The 24,056-nt window shown below is 34.9% G+C and overlaps 1 protein-coding gene across 3 annotated transcripts in view; it reads right to left on the bottom strand.

The window, feature by feature from the left end:
* Positions 1 to 24,056, bottom strand: part of TOP2B (DNA topoisomerase II beta) — a 68,131-nt gene that overhangs the window by 34,091 nt on the left and 9,984 nt on the right. For 2 of the 3 annotated variants that reach the window (XM_030812252.1, XM_030812253.1), the window contains exons 2-10: positions 14,611 to 14,781; positions 12,989 to 13,079; positions 10,810 to 10,873; positions 6,454 to 6,599; positions 5,503 to 5,600; positions 4,205 to 4,417; positions 2,126 to 2,299; positions 988 to 1,089; positions 741 to 878 (exon numbers count right to left, since the gene is read on the bottom strand). In XM_030812252.1, coding sequence (XP_030668112.1) covers positions 741 to 878; positions 988 to 1,089; positions 2,126 to 2,299; positions 4,205 to 4,417; positions 5,503 to 5,600; positions 6,454 to 6,599; positions 10,810 to 10,873; positions 12,989 to 13,079; positions 14,611 to 14,781 — 1,197 coding nt within the window. The remainder of the gene's footprint in view (positions 1 to 740; positions 879 to 987; positions 1,090 to 2,125; positions 2,300 to 4,204; positions 4,418 to 5,502; positions 5,601 to 6,453; positions 6,600 to 10,809; positions 10,874 to 12,988; positions 13,080 to 14,610; positions 14,782 to 24,056) is intronic. The other variant, XM_003256770.4, reaches the window with a different exon arrangement.

Below are 24,056 nucleotides of genomic sequence, written 5' to 3'. Positions count from 1 at the left end.
AACAATTGTTATGAGGACAGAAATTTGGGAAAGCATTAATATAGCATAATTTGTACTCGGAATTCATTAAGATTAGATCCAAAAGTACTATTTCTACAGGCCTTAAGTTAGAACCTAAAAAACAACTTTTGTTTTTGTTTCTGATAATCTACTTTTTGGAATTTGAGAAATACGTTAGTTCTAGGGCAGTTATATAGCATTTCCCCACCAAAATTCCAAAGAGGAGAGGCTGTGATTGATTCATCTTCATTATTTATTTGTGCTCTCACCTTATTTTAGAGAAGTTAAGGTAGCCTAAAAAAATTATGTGCAAAGCAAAGCAATTTTAGAACATGTAGAAAATAGTACATTTTGTTATGCATATGTTACCAGAATTTTTAAACGTGTAAAGATAAGAATCAGTAGATCAAGTTGAAATGAGAGTAGAAAAGATGCAAGAGTTGCATAAGGATCTGTACATTTGTTAGGGGAAATCTGACCTTTATAATGGTCAATGCAAAGCTAAAAATGCAATTAGTTACATAATTCCCTACTTTAGTTCTTGGCAAAACAATTGTTTTAGGAAACATTAAAGTCTACCCTTTAAAGTTATCAAATTAAGCATATTAGTTTGTAGTGCAAGCAGGCTTATACCCACAGTTAATATGATGAAAGAAACTAATCACAAATAAAGTAAATCAAGAAAACTACCCTAATCAACTCTTAATAACAACAATAAAAAAAATACAAGCTTTACTCACTGCTTTAAAAAATTTTTCTGACAGCTGGCATTTAGACCCAAAACTTTTGGGCTGCAGGGTCATGTTTTCCTTAGTCTGAGAATCAAAAGTTGGATTTTCGATAAGGCAATTAATAAAAATCCATATATGGTTTTTTACCTGTTGAAAACATACCAAAAAAAGTCACCATCAGAGCTGATATTTAGTAATTCAGTATATATATAATGCACATGTATGCATCATATACAATACATAACGCATCCCTTACTTGAAATGGTTTCACTGATACACCAGCTTTGTTCTTTTTCTTAACTACTTCAATCAGTTTACCAACAACTTGATCTACCACATAATCCACGTGCCGTCCACCCTAAAGAAAAAAAAAAATATATGAAATCTGAAATCCCGTATTGTTAAAGTAGCAAAATACTTTATCTGTATTATAAACCCTATTTTCTAAAACAGTAATAGGAGTCTCAGAACGAGAGTTGAGATTTTAAAAAAATAAGATATTTTGGCTACAGAGCCAATAAACCAACTGCTGTGGGTTTTTTTTGGTTTTGGTTTTTTTCCTCACTTCAATTCTAACACCAATTCTGGGGTGCTTTCAACACCAGCAACCAACTCTCTGATTCTCCAGACACCAAATGGATGTTCAGCGATGTAATTCAATTTTGATACTAACTACCTGGAGTTAGCACAAGTATTTAGGGTTGGTTAAGGGCTCAGTCCCACAGGACTCCCCACACTTCAGATGCCAGTCACAAGTCCTAGGCCTCCTGTACTTCTAACGAACCTATGACCCACTCCTCAGGAATGATAATTTGCTGGAACAGGTCACAGAACTCAAGAACACACTTTACTTCATTTACAAGTTTTTTATATAGGATCCAGCAATAATAGCCAAATGGAAGAGATACATAGGGCATGGTACAGGAGAAAGGGTACAAAAGCTCCATGCCTTACCCAGACATGCCACTCTCTTAGCACCTCAAATGTATTCACCAACCTAGGAGTTCTGTGAACTCCATTGTTCAGGAGTTTTTACAGAGCTTTATCACATAGCCATAATTGATTTTTAACTCGGTCACCAGCCCCCTCTCCTCTCCCCAGAGGTTGGGGAAGGTGGGGCTAAAACTTACAGAAAAAGGAATTTGTTATTCTAAATTTCATAAAATATAAATATGTTCAACTACAAACACTAATCATATAATTTCTCAATGAATGTTTAAATGAATTTTAATACAGCAATTTCATAGAAAACAGGTTTTCATTTCCATAAGTCAATTCTTATTTAACAAAAACAGATTTGGGTTTTTTGGGGGTTGATATTGTTATTTGTTTTGTAGTTTTTAATGAAGTACTGTTCTACCACTGACTTGGAAACAAATAATTTGCTTACTTACTTTTGTAGTTGCAATACTATTTACAAAGCTGATTTGCTGGAATCCTTTTTCACTCAATGTGAGACAAACATCCCATCTTTCATTTGCAAGCTCATGAATAACTTTCAGGGCCACCCCAGTTTCATCCAATTTGTCTTTCACATAAAGATCTACGTAACTACGAAATCCATTTACCTATTAATTTAAAAAACAAAAACAATTAAAAATCTTATACTGGCAGCTCAAACAGGTGAATGACCTTAAGTACATATACTTTCATTTCTTCTCACTTACAACAGTTCTAAATGCACCGATCCAAACCTTAGTGGCATTTCCCAGATCTATTCCTTAACCTTTGACCTTTAAAAAAGAAGTTCATTTCTACGTGTACTTGACAAAAAGAGGATGTGAAGGGACAGGTAAATTGTTATAAAATATTTCAAAAATTTCTATTTTTAAAATAATAAGGTAGACTTCCAGTTTCAGTTCAGACAGATAATGAACTAGCAGGAAAAAAAGCTTCCATCCTTATAAGAAAACACGTGATCAGACAACAAATTAATGGGTTTTTCATGAACCCACTGAAGAACTGAGATCACAGGAGAGCTGGCCATCCTGGAGAGACACAAGTGTCTGTAGGAGACCACAAAACCTAAGCTTTTGCTTACCAGGGGCAGATATTTAATAAGCTAGTAGGAACATTAAACTAGAAATTTTGACTAATTGCTACCGGAAGAGTGTATACTAGTTTGAATGCATAAAGCTTCTAGGGGCTATAGTCATAAGTTCATTCATTCATACTCTTGCAGGTTTTTCCTCCAGAAAACCCACCAAATTCTCACAGGCAAGCCCAGTGAGAATCCAGAGAAGGTTTCCCCTCTGCACTCCCATGGTGCTAGCTGGGAGACAGAAACAGTAGTCACTGGGAAATCCACCCAGATCTATCTCCCTTACCAAAAAAAAAATAAAATAAAGGCTTATTCTACAGGACAGGGAACCTCAAGGACATAGGCTGAGAACACTGGTGGAAACCTGCTACAGCTGGGGAAAGAGAATAGAGGGCAGAAAAAAAGACTTTACCTATGCAGGAGAGGCATAAACTTAATAAAGGTCAAACCCCTGAGATACAGGTTCGCCATGCACTCCAAAGACTGAGATGTAATCTGACATTAGAGAACATCTCCCCCAAAATCTACCATCATGCTACCAAGCTTCCATTAACAACAGTGGGTTTCAGCTGGAAGAGCTGCAAGAGACAGATCACCTCTGAGGGGCAGCTCAAAAAGAAGGGCCTAAGCCAAGGGGAAAGACAAAAACAAAGAATTTGGAAGTCTCTGGTACTCACAGCAGCAACAAACCTCAACACTAATAACTACAGCAAAAACAAACTTCAAACACAGCCCATCTCCTGGGTAAATATAACCTAAGTCCCACACTAATGCTTATTTACCTCGATATCTACAAAACATATCTGGTTTTCCACAACTTACAGGGCATGCCAAAAGGCAAGAAAAAAACAATCTGAAAAGATAAAGCGATTATCAGAAACAGAATAAGTATCTCACAGATGTTGTAACATGTATCAGATAAAGTATTTTAAATAACTACAATTAATTAGTATGTTAAAGTATCTAATGGAAAATGTAGACAACATGCAACTTCAGCAAAGACATGGCAACTATAAGAAATAATCCAATGGAAATGCTAAAAATAAAAAACATAGAAGGCAAGAGGAATGTCTTTGACAGGCTCTTCAGGAAACTTGATGCAGAGATTGCAAATAACTAAACTTCAAGAGAGGGAAATAGAAAGTAACCCAATACAAAAAGAGGAAGTAGAGTGAATAAAATAGACAAAGCATGCAAGAACTGGAGACAGTATCAAATAATGTAACATATATAACCAAGAAAGAAAGGAAAGAACAAGACAGAAGCATTATTTGAAGAAATAATGGCCAAATGTATCAATAATTACTTTAAATGTGAATCATCTAAACACACCAGTAAAAGAGATTACCAGATGAGTTTTAAAAAAGGAAGACCCAAAAATATTCTCTCTATAAAATAACATAGTATTAAAACTATTTTACAGGACACTTACAGGCAATTTCTTTCCATTAAACATGACCTTGACCCCTCTACATGAACCAGCCAAATCATATGCCCTTCTAGTCATGAGGGCCACAATATCCTTGTCAAGTTTTTCCATCTTAAATTTGGACAGATCTGGTTGGAATGTTATGCATGTGTAATCTTCACCATCAAAATGTTTAATTTTGGCTTCAGAAGTCTTCATCATATTATTCATCCATGTCTTTAAAAGAAAAAAATTCAAATATTTCTATAATGCTTCCATATCTCATAATACATAAAGACCACGCTCATTAAATTCATTCATTTATCAAACTATATCAATTTTCCAACTTCACAACAAACCAAACAAATCCTTGATAATATTACAGACAAAAAAAAAATAGTAAATACTGTCAGCCCATGGGTAGCCACAGGTTCTACATTTGTAGATTCGACCAACTGCAGCTTAAAAATATTTGGGAAAAAATAACAATAAAAAATACAAATTTTAAAAATACAGCATAACTGTTTACATGGCATTTATACTGTATTACATATTATAAGTAATCTAGAGTTGATTTAAAGTACATGGGAGGATGTGTATAGGTTATATGCAAATACTACACCATTTTATATAAGGGACTTGATCCTCCTCTGATTTTGGTATAGAAAGGGCATCCCAGAGCCAATCCTCCTGAGGGCAACTGTATTACTGTGATAATAATCTCATGTTAAAAAAAAACTAAACTGTACAACTTCATAAAATGCCAACAAAATCTCTTTCAAATTCTTCAACATGACCATATAGACTTTTACAAAAATAAACATGCATGATGCTTTTCCTGAGAAAATTATTTTAGCTTACTTCAACAACGGGGTTGCTGGAAAGCAATAAAGAAAATTTAAAATAAAAATTATTTTCGCTTATATAAAATTTCAAATCATTTTCATAGACCTGCAAGAATAAAATAAAATTTTGAAATATAAATTTGATGATTCATTGAGGAATTTTTCAAACACACTAAGTGGCTGCATGTACATGAGTCTGTGAGGTTCAGGACATTTTCACTAATACTTAACTAAGTTAAATAAAGTCTGTTAAATAAAGCACTTTGTTTTAAAGGAATGATAGAGGAATAGGCTTATATTAAATCTCCCAGGCATTCTGATGTCTCTTTATTCTGATGATTTGACTTGGATAACGCTTTAAAAAAAAAAATAAATGAAGTTATACAGGCATCACTGCAATTTACCTAAGGTTCTACTATCTCAGCAAAATAATAAAACGTTATTTTAAAAAAAGAAATAGATGTGTTTCTAGCATACCTGCTTAAAACTGTGTTTGTATTCTTTGCAAGCTGTTTCTACTGTAAACTTTGTACTGAAAATATTACAAAGTTTTGCACCATAACCATTACGACCACCTGTAAGAAAAATTAAATGTAAAAGGTTTAGTAAAAATGATTTTAAAGGAACTTTGTTAATTTACCACCATAGGGCAAGACTGTTACAAAACTGTTCCACTAACTGCATTATCAATCGCCAATTGAATATTCCAGAGTATATTTAGATTTTTTCCATTTAAAGAAAGATATAATGAAGATTTAGCATAAATAGTAGTGTAATTAAAATGGGTATTTCGTGCATTTACCACAGTCTTTACAATTTCAAAAGCATTAAGCTTTGTATCTTTCATGATCCAGCAAATCTCTGTGAGTATGAAATCTGAACTTTCTATCAAACTTGCTTCTCTGTTACAAAATTTTAATCTATATCATTTCCCAGAGCCTTGGTTTCAAAAGCAAAACAAAACAAAACAAAAAAACCTATCAACCTATTTGGGCAACAGAAATAAATATGAAAACATACGGTTTTGGTCAAAGCACTTTCAACTCTATTTACAGAGTCTAGATTTTCAATCCTGACCTTCTTAAGGAAAACAGTTTAAAAGTAACTTAATACCAAAAGACACAGTGCTTACGTAATAACAAATTTATATACATAGACATCATACCAGTCCTATCTAAATCAAAACTCAAACTGTCAGCCAAGTTAAACTTCCAGCAGTTCTAACATAAAGTCAATGTACTATCAGACTTAAGGTTTTTAAATGTCACTTTTAAACTATTACCAAGACAATATTTACACATGATAGTTTATAAATATTAATTCTGATAATGATATTCTCACACCAAAACTGCACAATTTCCTTAGTAAGTTATACATTTTATATTAAGAAAACAGTATTTTTCAACCAAAATTCCATTCAGACTTTACCTGTAACTTTTTTCTCATCATCATCATAGTTACTGGATGTTAAAAGCTGTCCAAAAATTAAAGCAGGAACATAAACTTTCTCTACCTTGTGTTCTACTACTGGAATGCCTTTCCCATTATTCCAAATGCTTATAATGTTAGATTCACTGTAAAAAAAAAAAAAAAGCAGAATTTAGAGCTTAAAATAGTAAACATAAATTAATTCATTAAAAAGTAATCTAGAACAAACCTTAATGATTATAAGATACTAGTCATTATCAGTTGGAAGGCACTGATTCATGTCTCAAGAAAATACTTGCTGAGGACAAACATTTATTTCCCTGAGTCATAACTAATAAAGGAGGATTATGAAGGAAATAAAGGCAAGGAATGGAAAATTACAGATCTTAAACATCTCAGGATGACAAAAAAGGCAATACACTCATGAGAAAACCTTAAAAAAAGGTTTCATCATGTTTAGCACATGGTACTGTAATTAAAATAGGCATTCTGTAAGTTAATTATCTTCATTACAATTTCAAAAAAAATAATCAACGTTTGGCATCCTCAACATTCTCTAAGTCCATATGAGTATGAAATTGGAACTTGCTATCAAACTCACCTCTCTTATAAAATTTCAATCTATATCATTTCTCAGATCTGGCATTTATTTCTGTAATCTCTAAACAATTATTCAGAATTTTATAACTTTGATCCACTGATAATCTTCAATAAAAATTAAGAATAAGAATACTGCATTTAATACTTTACAAATAAAGTTTCAAAAATAATTAGGCTGAAAAAAAAACATTGAAAATCTAAATATCCAATACTTATCAGTTGGCAAGAGGTTAAATTGCAACATATCAACATAATAAAATACTTGCGAGTAGTTTAAAAAAATTAATAAGGAAGGCTGTCTATACTATGTTGAATAAAGGGAAAGACATACAATAGTATATATACTATGATTCCATTTGTTAAAAAAAGAAATGTCTACATATATAATTTAGCATGAGTATGCATAAAGAATACTTAAGCTAGAGGAATACTTTCAACTCTGGTTAATATGCTTTCCACGTTTGTTTTTGTTTTTGTTTGAGACAGAGTCTTGCTCTGTCACCCAGGCTGGAGAGCAATGGCACGATCTCAGCTGACTGCAACCTCTGCCTCCTGGGTTCCAGCAATTTTCCTGCCTCAGCCTCCCAAGTAGCTGGGATTACAGAAGCGTGCCACCACGACTGGCTAATTTCTGTATTTTTAGTAGAGACGGAGTTTCACCATGTTGGCCAGGCTGCTCTCGAACTCCACCTGCCTTGGCCTCCCAAAGTGCTGGGATTACAGGCGTGAGCCACCGCGCCCAGCCTCCACATTTGTTTTTAATCAGATAGACCTCTACAAATAAATTGTTTCAATACTGTTATGTTATATTATTTAATAAGTGTTAAGCTCCCTTGTAAGAAGTTGCTCTAAGTTCTCTAACTTCTGGAAGAACTGTCCAAATTCTGCATGGCATCCCTTGTATTTAATCTGTTCTCATGGCTTTACAACCATGACCTTTTCCTTAAATTTTATCCCTACATCACAGAATAGTATGGAGGAAAAGAAAGAATAAGAGGTAGGTTGTACTATATATCCTATATACTTTGCCCATTAGCTATTAAAATTTAACCTCTCCTCCACACAAGAAGTTTACGTGCACAAATGTACAAACAAAAATAAAAATCTGCTATACAAAAATGTTAAAAAGAATGCAACTCGAAGGATACAAAACTGGACAGCAGAGAAAATTGGATCAATTGGATAAACAGTGCAACAGCTCTTTTTCTCATTTAAATTTAGCTTTAAAATGACTTCTTAAATTAGAAATCTTACTGAAGCAAAAACTGCACCTCTGAAATAACATTTATTTTAATCAAAATAATACTAATTCTATAGTATATGTGGTAAAAAATGACTATGGGACAAAATTCACAAGAGACAAAATGTTATAGTTAAAACTCAGAAATACAATATACAACTCAGCAACTTCTCACAAAATGCTTGCCTACTGCCAATTTTAGGAGTATATTAAACTCAATTAAAGGCAAGATTAAGACTCAATTTATCAATGATTTGTAAAAAACAAAAGAAATAAGAAAGGAGGGGTGAAAAAATATACTGCCATCACCTTTTCTTCTTGGAATAGCTAAGGATTTTTGTTTATATTGAAATAAAATAATTTTCTAGCAGAAGCAGTTAAAATGAGGTGGGAGATATGAAAAAAAATTGACACCTCATTGACATTAAGAAGCAAATAAACTTAGTTATAATTTTCCCTCCCTCTTATGCCTACACAAAAATGTTTCTTGATTAAAAACAGAGTATAAAATGAAGTGATAAAGGCGCTAGAATTACTAGAATTATGTTGAATTACTCTTTGTACAAAATCTGTAATGAACTGATAAGTAAAATAAACCAAGAGCCCTTATCCAGTCTACAGAGTTGTCTTATAGCTCATTTCTTCATTGTCTTTTTTTTTTTTTTTTTTGAGATGGGGTCTCGCTCTGTCGCCCAGGCTAGAGTACAGTGGCACAATCATGGTTCACTGCAGCCTGACCTCCCAGGCTCAAGCAATCCTCCCACCTCAGCCTCCTGAGTAGCTGGGACTACAAGCACATGCCGCCACCATGCCCAGATACGTTTGGTGTTTTTGTTTGTTTGTCTGTTTGTTTTTTGTAAAGACAGGTTTTCACCATGTTGCCCAGACTGGTCTCGAGCTCCTGGGCTCAAGGGATCTGCCTGACTCAGCCTCCCAAAGTGCCAGGAATACAGGCATGAGCTGCCGCACCTGGCTTAGCTCACTTCTTTATCACTTTGTTATGATGGCATGCTATACACTATTTCTTAAATTCAATCTTATTGGATTAATGTGGCTAAAATATTTGGACTAATATGGCTAGAACCACATAAAAGAACTAAACAATTGCAACTATGTTCATCAAGAGTGTATTTAAGGAAGGTTCTTTCTTTGTTTTCAATTAGAATTGTTCAATTTTGAAAAAAATTCAAAGGTATCAAACATTCAGTGTCTATTACTTCTTACTCTCCTAAAACATAATAAATGAAGAGAGATATGGTTTTTAGCTGACAATTGCCTAAATAAGGAAAAGGAATCTTAACAGCCAAAATTTCCTTGAAACCATCTTAAACTTCTGTATAAGTTGTAACTTATGTCTTGTATGCCTTATGTAACTTCTCAAGAATGCATTCATTATAGAAATAATCCAAATTTTAAAAAAAAAAGAATGGAGGAGAAAAATAAATAATCTCAACAGCACAGTTATATGGTAACAGTTTCATATAAAATATAGTTAACTTCATGGTATAACCAAATACAAACTATAGTTTTATTATACTACTAATCTTAACTGAAATTAGATTATAAGTAAGACTATACCTGAATTATTAGATTTTTATGTTTACTAGAGAAAAATCTTAAAATCATGCTAAATTACTAATGAAATTACAAAGGATGAATGTAATATTTTACAAAAGGCATGCTGGTAAAAACAGGATAAATGTAACAGCTATGTTTCTGATTTAACACTACTATTTTTTTTTTTTTTTTTTTTTTTGAGATGGAGTCTCGCTCTGTCACCCAGGCTGGAGTGCAGTGGCACGATCTCGGCTCACTGCAAGCTCCACCTCCCAGGTTCACGCCATTCTCCTGCCTCGGCCTCTCTGAGTAGCTGGGACTACAGGCGCCCACCACCACGCCCGGCTAATTTTTTTTGTATTTTTAGTAGAGACGGGGTTTCACCATGGTCCCGATCTCCTGATCTCGTGATCCGCCCGCCTCGGCCTCCCAAAGTGCTGGGATTACAAGCGTGAGCCACCGCGCCCAGCCAACACTAGTATTTTTTATACATCTTCATCCTATGCAAAAAAATAATAAAAATCACCACAGTAATATAATTAGCTAAACACCTGGTTACACCAACAGTACCTAATCTATTAAATTATGTCATAAATAACGGAAAACTCCAAATACCAGTCATGAAAAGTAAATTTAAAGTATAATATAACTGGAATCACACTAACGATAGCCCTCAGCCTTGAGTCCCAAAGTAAGGGTAAGAAAAGATAGGGTGATTACTCTAGCAGCTGAAATAGCATACACAGCATCAAAGAAAAATTGTCTCCAAGAGCCTCGATAGCGAAGTTCTTTGGAAGAAAATACAATAAATGACACAGAAAAGAGGCAAAAATAACAAAGTCTCAAACAACAGGGAAACAAAACAGTACTACCCATATACATTATTTGAGGAGTACTCATAAATTGGGGACTATCTGAATAAAACTTAGCATAAAAAATTAAACTTTAAATATACTTACGGATCAATAGAAACTTTAATACAAGTCATGTTCTTATCCCTCTGTTTATTGTCAGCAGCATTAACTACAAAATTAAACATCTTAATAAGTAATATACAAAATTATATAAATTAATACACGTACATAACTGTATGTGCATCACTGCTTAATATAAACATCTACATATGGTAATAGTTAATGAAAATAATTACTATTAACTTCTCATATAAAATCTTATTTTCCAAATAATATTCCTAAATTGTATTATCACACCAAATTACTGTTCTGTTTTCCACCACAAAAAAAGAGGAGGATATGTTTTAGTGATACACATTAATCAAAACAAATTAAGTAAGAACAAACACCTGCATTTTACAACACCCAAATCCAGATCTAAAAGTAAAAACTTTTGTTTAATTATATTTTCTCTTGGTAACAAGCAATTGCATTCTACTGATCACTTTCAATAAACTAGTGACTTTATAGGCATGTTGAATAGAAACCAGTTCATTCTTAGTTACAAAGAAAAAGTCTTTAACACCCTTAGAAATCAAACTTCTGTATCCTAGGTACTATAGCTGACAATATAAATATTTTTGCATTCATTAACCACTGCTTCAAGGAAATTTGAACACAATCATAGAAGAAATATGCTCCTGACAAACACTTGTAATAAACTTAAAACAGCAAAATTATAATATGGAGGCAAGTTTAAAGGTATAAAATGCAACCCAGTTTTAATCTCTTATCTCTTCACCAAATACCAACAGAAGAAGCTCTGAGAGACCCATACAACTGCACTAAGAAACCTCAAGTTCCCCTTCCTGTGTCCATGAGTTCTCATTGTTCAATTCCCACCTATGAGTGAGAACATGCGGTGTTTGGGTTTTTGTCCTTGTGATAGTTTACTGAGAATGATGTTTTCCAGTTTCATCCATGTCCCTACAAAGGACATGAACTCATCATTTTTACGGCTGCATAGTATTCCATGGTGTATATGTGCCACATTTTCTTAATCCAGTCTATCGTTGTTGGACATTTGGGTTGGTTCCAACTCTTTGCTATTGTGAATAGTGCCACAATAAACATACGTGTGCATGTGTCTCTATAGCAGCATGATTTATAGTCCTTTGGGTATATACCCAGTAATGGGATAGCTGGGTCAAATGGTATTTCTAGCTCTAGATCCCTGAGGAATCGCCACACTGACTTCCACAATGGTTGAACTAGTTTACAGTCCCACCAACAGTGTAAAAGTGTTCCTATTTCTCCACATCCTCTCCAGCACCTGTTGTTTCCTGACTTTTTAATGATGGCCATTCTAACTGGTGTGAGATGGTATCTCATTGTGGTTTTGATTTGCATTTCTCTGATGTTGTGGGGTGGGGGGAGGGGGGAGGGACAGCATTAGGATATACATCTAATGCTAAATGATGAGTTAATGGGTGCAGCAAAACAACATGGCACATGGATACATAATGTAACAAACCTGCACATGGTGCACATGTACCCTAAAACCTAAAGTATAATAATAAAAAAATAAATAAAATAAAAAAATAAATTAAAAACAACAACAACAAACCAAAAAAACAAACCTAAAAAAAAAAAAAAAGAAAGAAACCTCAAGTTGCACTGATGAGGTGGCAGAGCAAGAGAATTTCTAGAGTGTCCTTGGTTAAAATATTTCCAAAGTACAAGCATTCCCTAGCAGTCAACTAGGCATTCACATAATTTAATTAATCATGTGATTTGGAGAGGACACAGATCATTTACAGCAATGGTTATTACACTTGGCTGCCCAACAGAAATATCTGATTTGTTGGTGAAAAACATATTATCCCACCAACTCAATGAATCTGCAAAATCAGTCCCTGTCATCTCCATATTCAAGATGCCTTCCAGGTAACTGTGATGCTAGCAAATCCCAGATGACTACACATACAGGAGTACAGACCAACTACGGGATTACAAATATAACAGATGGATTTCACAGATGAAGAAAATGAAACAAAGATGAAACGGAGATATGAAAACATTACAGATCATGGTATAAATTTTCTGAAGATCATTTATATTCAGAAGGATAAAAGCCAGACATACACCTTTCAAATTTATACTGTAGTTAAGTCTGGCTTTATATATAAAAGGAATTATGATGATATTAATAGAAACATGCATTAAATTCTAAGCAAGTACTCACCCAAAATTTCATCAAAGATCTTGTATAAACCTGGCACAAAGGTAACCTCTCTGCAATTCATTCCTACATCTTCATCATATACCCACATGAACTGCATTGAAATATTCAAAAATTTTTTTTACTCAATAAATCTTTAATATCAATTTTTCATAGTATAATCCACATCCTATCATTTACACTATATGAATACTTAAATCTGCAAAGTAGAAAAACATATACAACTTCAGTAATAGTCAACTTCACTATTCATGTTAAAGTAACCTCAAAATTGAGAAATTGTTTATTTTGTATCAAGTTTGTATTATTATAAAGTCAGTTTTAATGTAAGACATCAATAATTATTAGAAACAGTATTAAATAGTTGAAAAAATAAAAACATTACTTTTCATAAATAACGGAAAATTCATGCTTTATATTTTTTTATAATACAGGGAGCAGGGTAAAATAATATGAACAAAGCAAAACTTTGGAGTCAGAGAGATCTACTTTGAATCCCAGTTCTTACTAGTTGAGAGATATGAACAAGTTACTTAAATTTATGTAAGCTTCCCTTTCTTCATCTATAGAGAAAACAGTACCTACTTCCCGAAATGGTTAGGATCAAATGAGGTAATATATGTAAGCCAAGTTCATAGTAAGCAGTAAACAACAGTCAGTGTATATGTACAAATTCTGCAAGGTACTACCATTAACATTAATGACAATATGAACTTAAAGACTTACAAGGCTGGGCGCAGTGGCTCACGCCTGTAAGCCTGGCACTCTGGGGGGCCAAGGTGGATGGATCACCTGAGGTCAGGTGTTCAAGACCAGCCTGGCCAACGTGGCAAAACACCGTCTCTACTAAAAACACAAAAATTAGCCGGGCGTGCTGGCGCATGCCTGTAATCCCAACTACTTGGAAGGCTGAAGCAGGAGAATCGTTTGAACCCGGGAGGCAGAGGTTGCACTGAGCCGAGATCCCGCTACTACATTCCAGCCTGGGCAACAGAGCGAGACACAGGGTGGGGGGTGGGGGGGCGGGTGATGGGAGATAGCGGGTGGGGAAGACTTACATAAAAAGTTCATATGGCACCATTTTACTCTATACTTCTTTTTTCTGATGGTTTTGTTTTTTTTTTGAGACGGAGTCTCGCCCTGTCGCCCAGGCTGGAGTGCAGTGGCATGATCTCGGCTCACTGCAAGCTCCACCTCCCAGGTTCACGTCATTCTCCTGTCTCAGGCTCCTGAGTAGCTGCGACTACAGGCGTCCGCCACCACGCCCAGTAAATTTTTTTTTTTTTTGTATTTTTTGTATTTTTATTAGAGACAGTTTCACCACGTTACCCAGGATGGTCTCAATCTGCTGACCTCGTGATCCACCCGCCTCGGCCTCCCAAAGTGCTGGGATTACAGGCGTGAGGCACTGCACTTGGCCTCTTCTGATGGTTTTTAATCCCCAAAAAGAAGTAAATACATTTCTACTTCTCTACTTGTAGATCTTTCACCCTACTTTGACCATGACTATAGACAGATGAAATTACAGATTTCCAAAGCATGTAATTACAATAATTTTATCAACATATTAAAAAGTAGATATAGATGCACATCTCCTAATTTCAATCAATTTTACCAATAATTACCTGCGTCAATGGCTCCACTGACCCAATATATGTATCAGGACGAAGAAGAATGTGTTCAAGTTGTGTCTTCTTCTGATACACTCTCTCAACAGACAACTTCTTTGAAGAATCATTTTTGTTGGCAGTTTCTGACTCTTCTTTTTTTGCAGCATTGTTCTGATCAAAAAGAGTCTAAAATTAACCAAAAAATCAAATTTAAATAACCTACCAAGGGGTAAACAATGAGTATGGACACACAACATGGGCTTTCTTTTTTAATGGCAAAATTATCTTTCAGATTCACTGATTTTTTAAATCCTAAAGAAAACACAGGTCTATTTACTGACCGTTTGGCTCTTATTATACAACATAAACCTGTAGTTTTGATTGAGCCCAAAACGTGGGTATAGTCACCAGAATCACTACAGCAGTCTCCAGCAATCCAAAAATACAAACATTACCCAATTCTATAAGATATCAAGTTTGTTTGTTTTGTTTTTGAGACAAAGTCTTGCTCTGTCGCCCAGGCTAAAGTGCAATGGTGTGATCTTGGCTCACTGCAGCCTCCACCTCCCAGTTTCAAGTGATTCTCCTGCCTCAGCCTCCTGAGTAGCTGGGACTACAGGTGCGCACGACTACGCCCAGGTAATTTTTTTTTTTTTTTTTTGGATTTTTAGTAGAGACAAGGTTTCACCATGTTGGCCAGGCTGGTCTCGAACTTCTGACCTCAGGTGATCAGCCTGCCTTGGCCTCCCAAAGTGCTAGGATTACAGGTGTGAGCCACCACGCCTGGCCTCAAGTTAATTTTTGTGGTGCTCAAAACCTCCCAAGGAATTTGAGTTCTGGTGAAGTTACAGAATCACAATGACTGAACCTGGCTAGGTGCAGGAGCCCCAAAAGCTTCCAGGTGTAAGCTCCCCACCATTAAGCTACTGACGACTACAGTATAAACAAAAATGACCTACACAAAATATTAACCTATGTAGTTAATAAACACTGATATGACTGAAACGGCTTATAAAATCCTCAAATTTCACACATTTGTAGATCATGCCACTAATTCCTCACATATCAGCTCTGGGCGTCCCAATACTGATCCCAGTTTCTCTACCAGTTTCAAGGAGGCACAGGTTGGTGATCTTAATTCTAAACATTCCTATAGCACATGAGGATGTCAAATCAAATTTCCAAGGTCTACAAATTTCCTTGTCTTCTTAAGCAGCAGAGAATATACTTCTCTCCTTCTGGGATTCCTTAATGCTGACAAACATGACATCTCACTAAAAAGATATTGTGATGGCCTATTTTTTCAGAGTCAAAAAATAACTCAAAAGACACAATAAGAATTAAAATATCTTCATATGCCTTCAAATTTTAGTAGAAATTAAAGAAACAGAATACAGATAATAGGAGATACAGATATTTTGTGCATTTAAACAAGCAGTATGCAATTTCAATTCCTCTTTAAAGTTTTTATTTTTAAAAACTGTATTATTAAGTATGTTTAAAAAACAAAATACATGACCTCTGAAAAGTCTAAACCAAGATAAAAATTTATCCTGAGGAAACTCAAACATTAATTATAATTTCACAATGCAGTTTTATATACAATTAAAGATTTAATAATATTTCAAAATAAGAGTATTAAAAATAACTCATTTTACTAGATTTTAAACTATGTTCTTATACATTCCAACATTTATAAGTTTTTCCACTAACACTGCTCAAAGACAATTAAAAATAGCTTTGGATAAAAGAAAATAATTCTGTTTCACAAAGTTTTCACATGCTACTTCTGCAAAAGTTAGATGATACACTAGCTGGCCAGAAAGATGAACTTTCATTTTAAAATACCAGATAGTCTTCAAATTTCTAATCATATTCTTTGCTTTTTATGAAGAAATAGTTGATAGATAAAAACAAATTTACATTTAAGGGCCAGGCGCAGTGACATTAATTTATAGAAACGATTCTAACAATAAAATCATAATTTATTTTTTAATGGAGCCTCAAAATAGTTAGAACAAAGATCATAATCATTAAAATCACACTCTAAGAAAGTACTCAAAGAAGATAGACACTATGGAATCAAAAGTAGGTAACATTTTACCATTAACTTAGAAGTGCTATTCTAAGTCTGCAATTATTGGCATAAAGGTTGAGGATACATGATAACCATACAAGTAAAAGCTTTCCTATTCCAGGCTACTCTTCCAAAACCAACCCCATCACAAAGAAAATATTTTCAAGATTAGACTCAACCAGAGGCTCATGTCTATCCAATCTGTATGAACTAAACTGAACTAAAGGGCAAACAGGGATTAAAAAAAAAAAAAAGGAGTAAAACCTTACCTCATGCTTTCTTCAAGAATTTACAACTTTTTCCATACTTCCTTACTTATAATCACCACCTCTTCCCCCCTGCATCTCTTCCCAAATGGATATATTACAAAAAAAAAGTTTGAACGCTTGAACCCACCAAATTCCTATCAAGTTCAAAGACTTGCCATTCTTGCTAAGATCATGTCTAAAAAAAAAAACAGGTAACATTTGAGTGTGGTCAGCCAGATGGCAAAACAAGAAACCCCAGGCCTTTCTTTCCCCATGAAGACATGGACTCAACAATAACAAACAATCCAACTGCCTTTGTGATAAGTTCCAGCACCCCAGGTGAGCATAAAATAGCATCAAACCTCATGTCCTCCCTCCTACCTACCCCTACAAGGCAAGATTGAGAAAAACAAACACGACAACAACTTCCACCTTCTCCCTGGGGAGAAGCAGAAGAGGAATATACCTCCAATGGAACAGTTGGGGGCAGTGCTACCCTAGAAACTTCTTGACTGAATCTAAGTACTGACATTGAACAGGGTGCCAGGTTGAGGGCCAATGAGAACCAAAGCAATCAAAGTGCTTTGGTTTAGCATCAGACCCTGCAGTATCAGAAACAGACACAAGGTGGAGCTCCAGTACTGCAGTTTACTACAGCACGAGCGGCCACAAGTAAAGCAGACACACACCAGAGAGAGCAGACAGACGGACAGAGGCAAACCTCTTCAATTAAGAAATTACAAACCCAAAGAGGATGCATCCCCATAAGATTTGTGAGGTCTCAGGATTCTCTAGCTAGACTAATTGGATGAAGAATGTCTTCCCAGTATGAAACCAGACCGCAAAGACCGGAGAGTTAGCTAAGCCTTCAAATGCCAAAGCACTAAAAGAAAATAACAACACAAAGAAACAGGGAAATATGGCCGATTCAATGTAAAAAACTAAATTGCAGCCAGGCACAGTGGCTCACACCTGTAATCCCAGCACTTTGGGAGGCTGAGGCAGGCAGATCCCTTGAGCCCAGAGCTCAAAACCAGTCTGAGCAACATGGCCAAATATTATCTCTCGCAAAACAAAAATTAGCCAGGTGTGGTAATGCACACTCGTAGTCCCAGCTACTTGGGAGGCTGAGATGGGAGGATTGCCTGAGCCCAGAAGGTGGAGGCTGCAGTGAGCCATCAGCACATGACTGTACTCCAGCGTGGGTGACAGAAAAAGAGCCTGTCTCAAAAAAAATAATTAATAAATCACCACAAATTGAGCCTAAAGAAATGGAAATATGTCATACAAAGAATTCAAATTAACTGCCATCAGGATGCTTAATGAAATAAATGAGTACAGATGAACAAACCAAAACTCGGTGTAACAATGCATAAACGAAAGGAAAAAAATCAGCAAAGATAAAAACTATGATGAAGTAGCAAACATTATTTCTGGAACTGAAGCACATAGTAAATGAATTGAAAATACACTAGAGGGATGTAACAGTAGACTTGAGCAGGCAGAATTTTTTTAAATCAGCAAATTTGAAGACAGGACTTTCAAAATTGCCAAGGGAAAGGAGCAAAAAGGCAAAGGAATGAATAAACATAAAAAGAGCTTAAAGAACTTATGGGCCATTATCAATCAGAACAACATATACATTATGTAAGCCTCAAAGGAGAAGAAAGGGAGAAATAGAGAAAGAGCCTATTTGAAGAAATAATAGCTGAAAACTTTCCAAATCTGAGGAGATAAATGGACATACAAATTAAAGAAGCTCAAAGAACTCCAACAAGGATAAATCTAAAGCAAACTATACCAAGACACATCATAATTATACTGTCAAAAGTCATACACAGAGAATCTTAAAAGCAGCAACAGAAAAGTGAATCATCAATTACAAAGGAGCTTCTGTTAGATTACTAGCCAATTTCTCAGCAGAAACCTTGCAAAATAGAAGGGATTGGAAGAATATATCTGAAGTACTGAAAAAAAAAAAAAAAAAAATCTCTGCCAACCAAGAACATTGTATCTAGCAAAAGCACCCTTCAAAAATGAAGTAGAAATTAAGACTTTCTCAGATAAACAAACACTGGGACAGTTCATCACCACTAGGTTTGCCCAACAAGAAATGATAAAGGGAGTCCCTTAAAGCAAAAGGATAAAAAATAGCAACACAGTAACACAAAAATACATAACTCCCTGGTAAAGTCCAAGGACACTTCAGAAAGTTCTTGGAAAAATGGAATCAAAAGATAAAAATAAAAAACATAAATTTTATTTCTCAACAAAAGCTCCATAAAGGTCAAGACACTTTTATAAGTGATGATATCAGCCATTTAGCTCAACTCTAAAGAACCAAGGGTCTTGGGAATTTCACCATGCCAATGCAGTCTTTTTACATTATCAACTGAAAAAAATAGGTGCCTTTTAAAGATTTAAGATTAGTAAACAAAAAAAGTCAGAAAGAGCGAAATCAGGATTATAAGATGGATGCCTAATTATTTATCATCAAAACTCTCATAAAATTGCTCTTGTTTGATGGAAGGAATGAGCAGGAGTACTGTCATGATGGAGAAGGACTCTGGTGAAGCTTTCCTGGGGATTTTTCTGCTAAAACTTTACCTAACTTACTCAAAACACTCTCATAATGAGCAGATGTTATCGTTCTTTGGCCCTTCATAAAGTCAACAAGCAAAATGCTTTGAGCATCCTAAAAAACTGTTGTCAAGACCTTTGCTCTTGACCTGTCTGGTTTTGCTTTGATTGGACCACTTCCACCTCTTAGTAGCCATTGCTTTGATTGTGCTTTGTCTTTAGGATTATGCTGGTAAAGCCCTGTTTCATTTCCCGCTACAATTCTTTGAAGAAATGCGTCAGGATCTTGATCCCATTTGTATAAAATTTCCATTAAAACCTTTGCTCTTGTCTGCAGCTGATCTAGGCACAATGGTTTTGGCACTCATTGAGTGGAAAGTCTGTGAATCTTTAATTTTTCATATAGAATTGTGGAAGCTGAAACAACTGAGACATCTATGGTGTTGGCTATTGTTTCTGCTGTTAATCATTGGTCCTCTTAAATAAAGGCATGAACATGATTAATCTTTTCCTCACAAATTGATGTAGATGGTCTGCTGCTGCAGGCTTCATCTTTAACATCATCTCGTCTCTTCTTAAAAGAAGTTATCCATTTGTAAACTGCTCATTTATTTGAGGCATTGGCCCTGTAAACATATTGTAAAAATCAATGATTTCACCATTCTTCCATCTAACCTTCTTCATAAACTTGATGTTTGCTCTTGCTTCAATTTTAGCATAATTCATATTTCTCTGACAGGGACTCTTTTCCAAATGATGTCTTATCCTTCTTAGTACCTCAAACTAGATTTTGTTCAGACATGTTATAACAAGTTAGTACAAGTTTATTTTGATACAAAAAAATTTTGAAATCCATGCATAGTTTTCTCATAATACACATTTTCCATGAACTTTTTGAAGACTGTTTGTATATAGACAAATATGGCACCTTCTAGTATTGTAATACAGTAATAGAGATCACTTATAGTATAGAATTTTTTAAAGCATAAAAAATAATTCCAAATCTGTGTTAAAATATACACAATATAAAAAGAGGTAAAGTATCATCAAAAACAAAGCAGGGGAGGGAAGAGGTGAAAAAAAGGAAGAGTTTTCATATATAATTGAAGTTACTAATTTAAAATTTATTTTTATCACTTGAAGATATGTTATGTAATTGCAAGGTAAAGTCAAGGAAAATATGTAGAATATACACAAAGAGAAATTAGAAGAAAACCAAAACATGTCACTAAAAAAAAAAATCAATGAAACACAAAAGAAGGCAGCAAGGGAGGAAAGATGGACAAAAAAGCTGTTAGACATATAAAAACAAAAATCAAAATGGCAATAGTGAGTCCATGTCAATAATTACTTTAAATATAAATTGGGCCAGGTGCGGTGGCTCACATCTGTAATTCCAGCACTTTGGGAGACCGAGGTGGGCAGATCACTTAAGGTCAGGAGTTACAGACCAGCATGGCCGATATGGTAAAACGCCATCTCTACTAAAAATACAAAAATTAGCCAGGCATGGTGGCAGGCACCTGTAATCCCAGCTACTTGGGAGGCTGAGGCAGAAGAATCACTTGAACCTGAGGCAGAGGTTGCAGTGAGCCAAGATTGTGTCACTGTACTCCAGCCTGGACAACAGAGGGAGACTCCGTCTCAAAATAAAAAAGGATTAAGTGCCCAAATAAAAGACATAGACTGGCCAATGGAATAAAAAAATAAGTTCCAACTATAGGTTGTTTACAAGACACCTGCTTCAGATCAAAAGATGCACAAAGGCTACAAATAAAAGGATGGAAAAAGATATTCCATAAAACTGGAATCTGAAGAGAGTGACCGTACTTACATCAGACAACACAGACTTTCAGACAAAACTGTCACAAGAGACAGAGTAGGACATTATATAATGATAAAAGGGCCAATTCACCAGTAAGATATGCATCTAACATTACAGTTCCCAAATTTATGAGCAAACACTGACAGAAGTGAAGGGAGAGAGAGACCAACACAATAATAGTAGGAGACTTCACTAGCCCACATTCGGTTATGGATAGAACAACCACACAGAAGATCAATAAACACACAAAGAACTTGAACAACACTACAGACCAATTGGACCTAACAGACATACTCAGAACACTCCAATCAACAGCAGAATACACATTCTTTTGAACTGCACTTGAAACATTCTCCAACATAGACCACATGTTACGTGACAAAACAATTCTTAACAAACTTAAGAAGACTGTAATCATATAAGGTATATTTTCCATCGACAATGGAATTAAACTAGAAATCAGCAGTAGAAGGAAAACAGTAAAATCCACAAATAAGTGGAAGTTAAACAACTCACTCTCATACAACCAATGGGTGAGAGATGAAATCACGAGCGAATTTAGAAAATATCAGAAGACAAATGAAAACAAAAACACAATAGACCAATATTTATGTAATGCGGCTAAAACAGTATTACACCTAACATTAACACAATCAGTAAAGATCTCGAATTAACAACCTAACTTTAGACCCTTTCAAAGAACTAGGAAAAGAGAAACTAAACCAAATTAATGAAGGGAAATAAAGATTAAAACAAAGATAAATAAAATAGAGAATAGAAAAACAATGAGGAAAAAAAAATCAATGAAACCAGGAGTTTGTTTTTTGAAAAAATTAACAAAACTGACAAACCCTTAGCTAGATTACATAAGAAAAAAAAGAGATAATCAAATAACTAAAATTAGAAACGAAAGGGGACATCATAATTGATGTCACAGAAATAAAGATTATAAAAGACTTACAGGAACACATATATGGCAACAGATAAGATAATCTAGAAGAAATGAATATATTCCAAACATATAATCTACCAAGACTGAATCATGAATAAAAAATCTCAACAGCCCTATAACAAATAAGAAGATGAAACAGTAATCAAAAACTTCCCAACAAAGAAAAGCCCAGTACCAGATGGATTCACTTGAAAATTCTACCCAATAATCAAAGAAGAATTAACTCTTCAAACTCTTACCAAAAAATGAAGGGCAGGGAACACTTCCAGAATCATTGTATGAAGCCAGCATTTCTCTGATACAAAAACTAGAAGACAGAACAAGAGGACTACAGAACAATACCCCTGATGAAGACTGATGCAAAAAATCCCCCCAAAAATACTGGCAAACTCAATCCAATAGCACTTTTTTTTTTTAAGAGAGGGTCTCATTTTGTTGCCCAGGCTGGAGTGCAGTGGCATGATGATGGCTCACTGCAGCCTCAACCTCCCAGGCTCAAGTGATCCTCCCACCCCAGCACACCCACCCTCCTCCTCAATACCCCACAACCCCTGCTCCAAGTAGGTAGTACTGCAACTGTGTGCCTCCACACCTGGCTAATTTTAAAATTTTTTCTAGAGATAAGGTTTTACCATATTGTCCAGGATGGTCTTAAACTCCTGGCCACAAGCGATTCTCCTACATTGGCCTCCCAAAGTGCTGGGATTACAGGCAGGAGCCACTATGCCTGACCCAACAGCACATTAAAAGGATTACACACAATAAGCAAATGGGATTTATACCTGAAATGCAAGGATGTTTCCAAATATGAAAACAAATCATTGTACTATACTATATTAACAAAATGAATGGCAAAAACCACATTATCATCTCAATTGACGTGCAAAAAGCACTTGACAAAATTCAACACACTTTCCTGATAAAAACACATAACAAACTAGAAATAGAAAGAAAACACCTCAATATAATAAAAGCGATACACAAAAACCAACAGCTAACGGCACACATACTGGTGAAAGACTAAATCCTTTCCTCTAAGAACAAGAGGAACAAGGCAAGGATGCCCAATATCGCCAATCTTCAAGATAGTATTAGAAGTCACAGTCAGAGCAATTAAGACAAGAAAAGGAAATAAAAGGCATAGAAATTGGAAAAGAAGTAGAATTATGCTCACAAATCACATAATCTTATAGTAGATAACCCAAAAGATTCCACAGAAAAACTATTACAACTAATAAATGATTTCAGCAAGTTGCAGGATACAAAAATTAGTTATGTTTTCATGCAGTAACCATGACCAATCAAAAAAGGAAATTATGAAAACAATCCCATTTACTACAGCATCAAAAAAGATAAACTACCACAGAGTAAACTTAACCAAGGAGATGAGAATAATGTCAAAACACAAAACATTGTTAAAAGAAACGAAAAATGGAAGAGCATTCCATTCTCATGGATTTAAAAATTTAAAATATTGTTAAAATGTCCAAACTATCCAAAGTGATCTACAGATTCAATGCCATTCCTACCAAAATCCCAATGGTATTGTTTGCAGAAATACAAAAAAAAAATCTAAAATTCATATGGAATCTCAAGAGGATCCATATAGCTAAATCAGTCTCTAATCTGAAGAAAAAGCTAAAGGCTTCACACCTCCTGATTTCAAAACCTGATTTTACTACAGAACAACAGAAATCTAAAACAGTGTGGCACTGGCATACAGACAGAAGAGAGAGTACAGAAATAAACCCTTACATAAAAGGCCAAATGATTTTTCAC

The sequence above is a fragment of the Nomascus leucogenys genome, chromosome 4 (genome assembly GCF_006542625.1).
Source record: "Nomascus leucogenys isolate Asia chromosome 4, Asia_NLE_v1, whole genome shotgun sequence".
NCBI classification, from domain to species: domain Eukaryota; kingdom Metazoa; phylum Chordata; class Mammalia; order Primates; family Hylobatidae; genus Nomascus; species Nomascus leucogenys.
The sequence above is the reverse complement of the archived record's forward strand: the minus strand, read 5'-3'. Positions and strand labels throughout refer to the sequence as shown.